The sequence below is a fragment of the Labeo rohita genome, chromosome 23 (genome assembly GCF_022985175.1).
Source record: "Labeo rohita strain BAU-BD-2019 chromosome 23, IGBB_LRoh.1.0, whole genome shotgun sequence".
NCBI lineage: Eukaryota > Metazoa > Chordata > Actinopteri > Cypriniformes > Cyprinidae > Labeo > Labeo rohita.
In genome coordinates, this window is record NC_066891.1 from 22,877,582 (window position 1) to 22,887,150 (window position 9,569).

The 9,569-nt window shown below is 38.8% G+C and overlaps 2 protein-coding genes across 2 annotated transcripts; both read left to right on the forward strand.

Annotated features, from left to right (window-relative positions):
• Positions 1-1,232: 1,232 nt before the first annotated feature.
• On the forward strand, positions 1,233-4,840 carry krt18a.1 (keratin 18a, tandem duplicate 1). The gene is made up of 7 exons (XM_051096601.1): positions 1,233-1,759; positions 3,102-3,184; positions 3,268-3,424; positions 3,517-3,681; positions 3,770-3,895; positions 4,009-4,229; positions 4,343-4,840. The coding sequence occupies exons 1-7, from the start codon at positions 1,322-1,324 to the stop codon at positions 4,455-4,457; spliced, it is 1,305 nt and encodes a 434-aa protein (XP_050952558.1). The 5' UTR covers positions 1,233-1,321; the 3' UTR covers positions 4,458-4,840.
• A 962-nt stretch (positions 4,841-5,802) lies between these two features.
• On the forward strand, positions 5,803-9,352 carry krt18a.2 (keratin 18a, tandem duplicate 2). Its single transcript, XM_051096602.1, has 7 exons — positions 5,803-6,171; positions 6,594-6,676; positions 6,954-7,110; positions 7,256-7,420; positions 7,506-7,631; positions 8,928-9,148; positions 9,238-9,352. The coding sequence occupies exons 1-7, from the start codon at positions 5,818-5,820 to the stop codon at positions 9,335-9,337; spliced, it is 1,206 nt and encodes a 401-aa protein (XP_050952559.1). The 5' UTR covers positions 5,803-5,817; the 3' UTR covers positions 9,338-9,352.
• The last annotated feature ends 217 nt before the right edge of the window (positions 9,353-9,569 follow it).

Genomic DNA, 9,569 nt, shown 5'->3' on the forward strand with positions numbered 1-9,569 from the left:
TAAGAACTGTCCACTGAAAGGTTCTTTGGGGGACCAAAAATGGTTGTTCTAAGGCATTACCACAAAAACGCCCCTTCGGAGCTTTTATTTTTAAGAGTGTAAACTAGTATAAATATATAGTATAAACTAAAATACAGCTTACAAACCCAATGTAAATCCTTTGGGAATGTGGGCACAGTATCAGCTTTCTCTTCTGAAACTCATCTTTGTAAAACTTATTTCAAACAGATATGGGTCTAATCCAACGTGTGAATGGTTTTAAAACTACAAGAGGGGTCTAGATAGGTTTCAGTGATTAGCTCATTTCTTTGTCTGTACATGTGTGTGTACTCAGGAGCCAGACTAATTGTTCCTTTGTTCACACATCCTTCTATAGGCGTGGCAGTCAGGAAAATCCTTTCGGTGATCGGATATCACAACTAGATAATCGTGATAGGCTAATCTTGTTTTCTCAAAATTTTTCATTTCTGACAGTATTTTCAGTATAGTGGTTGAAAGAGAAAGATGAGAAAGACAAGAGGGATTGCCTGCTGCAACACGAAAAGCTTTCTTCATTTACAGTATGTGCCGCAAAAAAAAACTGAGTTGGCAAATTGCAAAATATAATGATTTCTCAATATGGGTGTCAAAAAAGTTTGGATTCTCTGGTAGCAAGTTACTCAATAGCGCTTATGAATTTCATACTACGTTATATTTTTCTTAAATAACAATAAAATTGTATCTAGACAGCAGATGTGTCACTATAAGTGGTAACATTTTACATAAATATACATTTTAAAAAAATATATATATTTTTTTTTAATTAATCTAAGTGAATGTTAATATATAAATAAACCATTGTTCATTGTTAATACATTAAGTAATATTTGTTTTACACAACTTACAAAAATGTAGTATATTTATAAATGAAAATTAACCTAAATTCATAAAAGCTTTTCAGTACTGTTTATGCTGATGTATAAAGATGTTTCATGTTGATATTACATAACATTTTGTTAATAATATGACTGCATGTTCTTTTGATTAGAAAAACTCCAGATGTGAAGAACATTTCACTCCAATTTCAGAGAGGAAAAAAGCAGCCACTTGTAATAACAAATGTCTTGAAGGAATCCAGTCACAAAACCCACTGAACCACACTCTAGACATGGAGGAATGTGATTGGTTGGAGGGAGGGGCTTGGGGGTGGGACTTCTAAGAGCAGTTTGTTCATAAAGCCAGAGAGTGTCCTTCATGCCCTGTGCACCCTTCTGACTGTGTTGTTCAGCTCTACCTCTCTCCAGATCTTTATTCACTCATCTGCTCACTCAATCCAGCGACCATGAGTATCAGATCAAGCTACAGTGTGCGTTCCTCCAGCTCCCAGGTGCCGGTATCCCAGGTGTCTCAGATGTCCATCAAGCGTACCACCAACGTGCCAACTTACCGGGCTGCGAGCATCCACGGTGGCGCCGGAGGTTATGGAACCCGAATCTCCTCTGCCTCCTACCCAGGTGTCCGCAGTGGCGTTGGATTTCCCTCAATGTCCAGCTCCATCCAAGTGAGTGCCTCCGGAACCACAGGTGAGATCATGGGCAATGAGAAGATGGCCATGCAGAACCTGAATGACCGTCTGGCCTCCTACCTGGAGAAAGTGAGGACCCTGGAGCAGGCCAACAGCCAGCTGGAGCTGAAGATCCGTGAGGCCCTGGAGAAGAGAGGCCCTGATGTACACGACTACAGCCGCTTCCAGCCCATCGTTGACGATCTGCGCAAGAAGGTGAGTTTGAAGAGTACAGAAAATTTATGGCGTCTATAAAAAACATAATGAGACAGTGTAATTGCGCTGCTTTGTGTATATTAACAGTCTACTGGACATTTATTGGGTTCCAAGACAGACACTAACAAAACAGAGAAATTTCTTTGTCATTTAAAGCTTAAAAGAGCTGAATGAGAGTTTACTGATGGCCAGCACTGATAGGCAGAGATCCAAAAAAAATAAACCATGGGTGAAACCCAAAAGTGGGGGAGGGAGGCTCAGTCTCTACGGGACGGCAGTCGTAACTTCTGCTTACTGCCGGTGTTCCGGTGAATAAGCATTTCCATCCTATATTTATTCTTGTCTTGTTACACATCCAGATGCTTGTTTATTCCCTGTGGGTGGAAACTCTGGGATCTGCGATGTTTTAGCGTCTGTCTGTGTCATAAAGGAAATGGAAAAGTTGAGAGAGTTCAGACAGTGCAAAATGTGTCCAGCTGTGAGACTCAGGCAAAGCTAGCTTTATTCATAGCTACTTGTATGTAGTCCTATTCAACATTTTCTTAAAAAGAAGTTCATAAATCAGATGCCGTTAATGATAAAATACTGATTAGAGTCAGTTTCACACCAACCGTATCTTCAAGTTGAACTTTAAAGCTAGTATGTCACTGATAACTAGATAGTGTAATCAGAATGATAGATTCTTCATTCATCAATGACTATGCAGTAAAGTGACAAGTAGATTAAGTTAAAAGAATTAAATGTCTATTCATCATTGGTTCTTACAGTCACAGTCAAAAGTAAATGGGATTAGCCTGAAGCTCAGTATACAATGTAACAAAATATAACTTATTTCATTTAAATCATCATACACATAGAACTATTGTTAGTGTAAATACATAGCCAACACCCATAGCATATGGAAAATGTTGAGTTAACTAGTGTTAAACTATTCTACGTCTCCACCCTTTTCCATTATGCCAGGATATGATGGTTCAAAACATGGAAAGCATTTTTAACACAAAGCACATTAACAAAAAACAGGAAATCCAGCTCAACCCCTGCTCTTCCCGCTATACAATCTAATTTACAACCGTCAGACACCAGCTGCTTTTCCAACATGGCTGTTGGTTAATGATTATCTAACGAACTATGAAATGAACTTCGTCCTCTAGTAGCTCTTATCTAAGCAAACTAAGACATTAGAGCAGAAGATGGTACTGCAGCTGACCATGTAATTTACACATTATATATCACACTAAAACTAAAGCAGTTAAAGTTAGATGAGGTTTTATGCGTCATAGCACATTATATTGTTCAGTGACGATTTCCTGATCAACTTATTTTCTGTTTTGGTTTTTAGATCTTTGATGCCACCACCAACAACGCCCGTCTAGTGCTCCAGATTGATAATGCCCGCCTGGCAGCTGATGACTTCAGAGTCAAGTGAGTAACAAAGCTGTGAAATCTAACATACTTTGACCTCATTTTCTAGAAGAGCGACCTATTGACCTTTGTTGTGCCTGCAGGTATGAATCCGAGCTGTCCATCCGCCAAGGTGTGGAGGCTGACATCGCCGGCCTGAGAAAGGTCATTGATGACACCAACCTGAACCGCATGAACCTTGAAAGCGAGATTGAGGCCCTTAAGGAAGAGCTCATCTTCCTTAAGAAGAACCATGACAATGTGAGTACACATCTGGAAACATCTGGAAACATTCGCGTACCTCATTCTGGGCGTTGATTTAAGACATGTTTTACGGTCTCTCCACCCAACAGGAGATAATTGAGCTTCGTAACCAGATCTCCCAGTCAGGAGTGCAGGTGGACGTTGATGCTCCTAAAGGACAGGATCTGGCCCAGATCATGGAGGAGATAAGATCCAAGTACGAGAAGATGGCTCTGAAGAACCAGGAGGAGCTGAAGGCCTGGCACGAATCTCAGGTATATTCCAAAAGACAATCGTTTTCTTGAAATCAAGTCTTGTATATCACCATTTTGGGGCTAAAGTGAAATTTGTTGCTGTTTACAGATCTCAGAGGTTCAGGTACAAGTCTCGCAGAACACAGAGGCCCTCCAGGGTGCACGTTCAGAAGTCAACGAGCTTCGCAGACAGATTCAGACACTGGAGATCGAGCTGGAGTCACAGAAGAACCTGGTAAGGTTTCTTTTCATTTGGTCTTTCCAATTCTTTTATTAAACTAGCATCTTGAATTTGTCTCAAGACTTCTTCTCGATGAACGTTTGGGTTCTCCTTGTTTCATTTTCCAGAAAGGATCACTGGAGGTCACTCTGCGGGACACAGAAATGCGCTACAACATGGAGATCGAGGGTCTCAACACCACCATCGTGCAGTTGGAGGCTGAGCTCACACAACTGCGCAACAACATCCAGCAACAGACACAGGAGTACGAGTTTCTGCTGAACATCAAGATGAAACTGGAGGCAGAAATTGCCACCTACAGGAGGCTCCTGGATGGTGGAGACTTCAAGTAAGTTTTCTTCCGACTTTTTGAGATTTTTCATGGCAGTTCACCATGTGGGTATATTTGCTGGAGTATTTATTTTGTGTGGTTGCTAACAAGCGTTTTTTTTTCTCCTGCAGGCTCCAGGATGCTCTTGAAGAGCAGAAGAAGGTGAAAGTGATGACAGTCACGCAGACGCTGGTGGATGGGAAGGTGGTGTCTTCAAGCACAGAAACCAAGGAGAGGAATCTTTGAACATGAAATTTCAGAGCAACCTCCACAACACATCAGAAAAACTTCATGGGCCAATGATAAAATGATCTAGAGATATGTCGGACTTAACACATTAGATATTTATTTTGTCCAAAGTGCCTTATTGTAAGTGTCTCAGCGCACATATGCAATGAGATTTAACTAGCACATTTCAACACTAACTTAAAACAAAAGACGTTTTATATATTTTAAACATTTTAATAACTACCAAAAAAGACTTAAGGTCAAAGAACACTATTGAAACTTTATTACATATTTTTGTAATGATTTACAATGTTTACGATCATCAATTGTCCCATTTTGTTTTTATGCTGTGTTGTTGTCATCATGTCTTGTCCTTTCAAATAAAAGACATTTTTATCAAATCTTTGCATTCTGCTTCTTTCATTAAAGTTTCATGACCATATTTCCATAAGTCTGATCAAAGGAAGCTTTGGGCCTTAAGTTCCATCATTCTTGGCACTCATTTTTAGGAGAGAAAAACTGAGGTAAAAAAAAAACTGAAGCACTTAAGTTGCATGATTACTCTTTTAATTTCATTCAATGAAAATATATAATTGGTGGTTATGTTAATATTAGACTAACCACATTTTAAAACAAGCTATTAAATAATGTCATTTGTGATGGAAGTATGGACCTTTTCAATTGTGGAAGTTGGTATCTTTAGTATTTTTTCAGCCACTGATTTAGTTATTCATAGCTCTTGTGAGAACAGAAAAAAGGGGCTTAACTTTGTTTATTCATGCAGGTAGCATTCAAAAAGCTCCTGTAAGATGTTGTGTGAACAGAACAATTTTAGTCCATGTTAGGACTTATCTGAAATAAGACTGAAATAGTTTCTTACAGACATTATTCAAAATGTACCAAGTAAAGTCAAGTGAGTAGTTGTAGGGCATAGTTCACTCATAAATGAAACACAAAAGAAGACACTTTGAAGAATGTTTCTGTGTTTGCCACCCAATGAACAGTCCAAAACAGCACTGTTTAGGTCCTTTGGACCATATAGTTCACAAATATGAAGAGGCCCAAAATATAACCCTGTGGAACCTCAAATTGACTGACTTTCATTGTATGGGAAAAAAACATTTTACATTTTTCTAAATATATTCTTTTGTGTCCCACATTAGAAAACCCCTTTTTCCCCCTCAAGTTTCATTACCTGGTTAAACCCACCATAACGCTTAGCAGTGGGTGAGGTGGAAGTCCATAGTCTAAAGATAATAGAAATGTATCTACTACTGACTAAAAAACCATGAAAATCTCATTCCTCTCAGAACCAGCGGTTGCATCTGATCTCCTTTTCATTCATTAAAGATCTCTTCTCTGCAGAAAACTGAGCACAATGCAAAACTTTAGTGTTCAGAACAAAAGAATGTATAGAATGTCCTCAGAGGACTTCAGCATGCTAAGACCCACATTTTACTCTTGGAGAAGTACTGGGAATAGGGGTTCCCATTGCAAGGACATCTTTGGATCTACCACTGTACAAATGGGGCTTTCTAGAAATGTTGGAAATGAAAAAGTTACCATGCAAATCCTGAATGAACGTCTTGCTTCCTACCTGGAGAAAGTTAGAAGCTTGGAGAAGACCAACAGTGAGCTGGAGGTAAAAATCCACCAGGTTCTGGATAAAAAAGCTCCAGACTCTAAGAACTACAGTCACTACCAAGCCACTCTTGATAAACTACGCAAAGAGGTAATTCATACTTCTGTCCATGGGAACACTATTCATTTTTCACATTTTTTATATGCAGCCTATTTTCTTAATGGGTTAGACATTTGTGTTTTTGTAAGGCTGAATGAGAATTTTATAGATAATATTAACTGGTTTATTTTCTGTGGCAATGAATTATAGTCCAGAAACTGTATCTTCACACATGTGAAGATACAGTTTCTGGTCTCCTACTACTTTTGGCCTAATTTTTATTAGACATTAATGCTTGCACATTATTGTAGGGTGAAATGGGTATAATGCAAGGGCTGCAGGTTCAGTTCAAAGTGAGAATGACTCAAAAACTAGACTTTAACATGCCCTTGAATCAGGCATGTTATTAATCCAAAGGGGCCTTAGATAATAAACTAACAATAGGCTGTACCTTTTTTATTATGTCCATTTAGATCCTGGAAATGGTTATAAGCAATGCAGATGTGGGTCTTCAAATTCACAATGCCAAGTTGTCTGCTGAAGACTACAGGGTCAAGTAAGCTGGTTTTAAAGACTTGTGCTTTGAGGTCTATTTTGAGCTTTGAGGCCATCCATATGTCAAGAACTATATGCATATGTGCAAGCTGGACAATATACATTTAAAATCTTCAGTCTTTCTTTTCCAGGAAAATGAGCCAAACATATTAATGATTCATCTTGGGTCAAAATTTTGTCCAGTGACTAAACTGAGAATGTCCCTTCCCTTAATGCAACACGCCTCTGAGTGGCAATATTAAGAAACAAAAATCCCCATTAATGTAATGTGTCTATAGGTATGAAAATGAATTGCAGCTAAGACAGTATGTTGAAGCAGACATAAATGCATTGAGAAAGATGCTGGATGACAGCAATGTGGCACGACTGCATCTGGAAAATGATGTTGAAGGTCTGAAAGTGGAGCTCATCCAATTAAAGAAACAACATCAACTGGTAAAATAATTTTACTGCAATACACATAAATAAAAATGTATAAAATAAATTACAAAAGATCACTGACTTGTTCAGCGCAGTAGCTCACAAATAAGAGAGGGCCTAAGATATAACCCTGTGGAACATCAAATCTCATATTTTTCAGGAAGTGTCAGAACTATATAGTCAAATCACCCAGTCAGGAGTGAAGGTGGATGTTACTGCTCCCAAGGGACAGGACATAGCTAAAATCATGGAGGAGATGAGAGCCAAGTATGAAAAGATCGTCCTAAAGAACCAGGAGGAGCTCAAAACATGGCATGAATCGAAAGTGAGGCATTACCATTTACCATTTCTGTTTTAAAGACAATAGAGAATGACATTTCTTTTCTTTCTTTCTTTTTTTCTTTTTATAGATCTCCGTTGTACAGGTCCAAGTGACCGAGAATGCGGAAGCACTGAAGGAAGCCAAAACACAAGTCAGCGTGAGCCGCAGGCAGATGCAGACTTTGGAAACAGAGCTGCAGTCTCTGATTGGAAGTGTAAGAGATTCTGTTCAGACATCTTGATAAAGCTCTCCACTTTTGAACATTACTCAAGAGTATTCTTTCAGTCATTAGGGGTTCAAGTGTGTAGCGCTGAAACCCTTTTGTAATTGTTAGAATGGCCATCAGCAATCTCCACATAAAACTGATAGTGCAGACCAAACCATAAGTCATAGAGACTTGAAACTTGGAGGGATGGTAGTATTCACACCACCTACAACGTGACCAAGGCTCACCCCAATCAACCTGACGGAGGCGCTACAGGGATTGAAAGTACGAAATCACTCATAACTCGGTCACAGGTCAACTTTCAACTCACCGTCGCAAAGGAACGCCAAAATGTTTGAAAGGGGCAGGGCCACTTTTAGTAAAATGCCTATAACTCCTGAACAGAATGAGATATTGTCACCAAACTCAGAACACTTATGTAAGAGCTCAATATGAGGTCACAGGAAAAAATGTGGAGCTTGGCCACTTGGTGGCGCTATAAGAGGGACAAAACATAAAAATGGCTATACCTACACAGCCATTTGTCCGACCAACAAAATCACTGAGCACGGTCTTGGTCCAAAGTGCCACAAGTGTCTATAAGGACACTATCTCAGAAAAACGTGGCTGGTTAACAAGCCTTGACAAGGTTAACAGAGACTTATCAGAACGAAACTCATTTTGACCAAAGGTCTGTGAGAAATTTGAAATCGACTACTGGGGGACAATATCGCATTTTTCAAGGGTGTAAACAACTGTACATTGCGCATTTTTCACACATACATGCGATATTCGTATCATATGATGGAACGCCTCATTCCGGTTAACTTTGCCTCTAGAACCACTGATGTCAATCAAATCGTTTGTTAAATGATTGAGAAGATGTAAACCTACTTTTGTGAACTAGTGCTAGGTTTTTCACTCAATCTGGGAAGAACCACTGGAGTACAATTCTCTGGATGATGCTGAAATTTACTCTTTGGGAAGTTGTTTAGAAAAGGGGTCTGTCCAAATTTACCCCAAATCCTACAAAGTCTAAAACAAAAAAACTTTTAAACAAGCATGCAATGTTTTATGGAGACCGGACCACAACTGGCACTATAACAGTTATAACCATTAAAAATCATAATATTTCTATGGTGACACCTGTATTTGCCAAAAATGTTTTTTTAAATCATTGATTTCGGTGGTTACAGGTTTGCTAAATTATTTATTTTTTAATATGTGCTTAAATGCCTTAAAGTGCTTGAACTCTGGTTATCAATGCTTGCAGGTATATTTGTTTATATCTCCTTTTTCTTTCAGAAAGGATCTCTGGAAGAAGCCCTTCGTGAAACAAAGCTGCGATATGGCATGCAGGTGGAGCAATACAACAGCATCATTTTGCTGAGAGAGTCTGAACTTAAACAGCTGCGTGACAACATTCAAAGTCAGAAACTGGAGTATCAGGCTCTGTTCAACATCAAGATGGAGCTGGAAGCTGAGATAGCAACCTATAAGAGACTTCTGGATGGAGAAGAACGAGAGTGAGCTTTATAGTTTTTGTATCATACATTTTGATCATACCTGTTTCTTCTATAAACCTTCATCTTGATGTTAATTAAATATTTTACAGATTAGAGAAAGGATCCGTCAGGACAACATTAGAGACTGTCACCCAGACAACAGTGGATGGGAAAATAGTGTCCTCCAGCTCCAGTACTATCAAAAAGTGATATGAACAAACATAGGATCACTAATGTTTGTGAAAGACAACAGCACAAGCCAATACCTCAAAACCACTATGAGTATTTTGAATAAATAATAATGAAAACTCTTTCAGTAGCATTTCTTTGAATCAGAATTTGAACACATTATTGGAAAGCACCGCTCTCTTACTTCAACCCATACAGTGTATATTTGAACTTCGTTGTTTTAGCAGTGTCGAAAGTTTCATTTTCATGTTAT

Coding starts and splice junctions, on each gene's coding strand:
- krt18a.2 (XM_051096602.1), top strand. CDS start 5,818: ATGCAAAACTTTAGTGTTCAGAACAAAAGAATGTATAGAATGTCCTCA. Junction 7,111..7,255: donor TAAAGAAACAACATCAACTG/GTAAAATAATTT, acceptor CATATTTTTCAG/GAAGTGTCAGAACTATATAG. Junction 9,149..9,237: donor CTGGATGGAGAAGAACGAGA/GTGAGCTTTATA, acceptor AATATTTTACAG/ATTAGAGAAAGGATCCGTCA.
- krt18a.1 (XM_051096601.1), top strand. CDS start 1,322: ATGAGTATCAGATCAAGCTACAGTGTGCGTTCCTCCAGCTCCCAGGTG. Junction 1,760..3,101: donor TTGACGATCTGCGCAAGAAG/GTGAGTTTGAAG, acceptor TTTGGTTTTTAG/ATCTTTGATGCCACCACCAA. Junction 4,230..4,342: donor CTGGATGGTGGAGACTTCAA/GTAAGTTTTCTT, acceptor TTTCTCCTGCAG/GCTCCAGGATGCTCTTGAAG.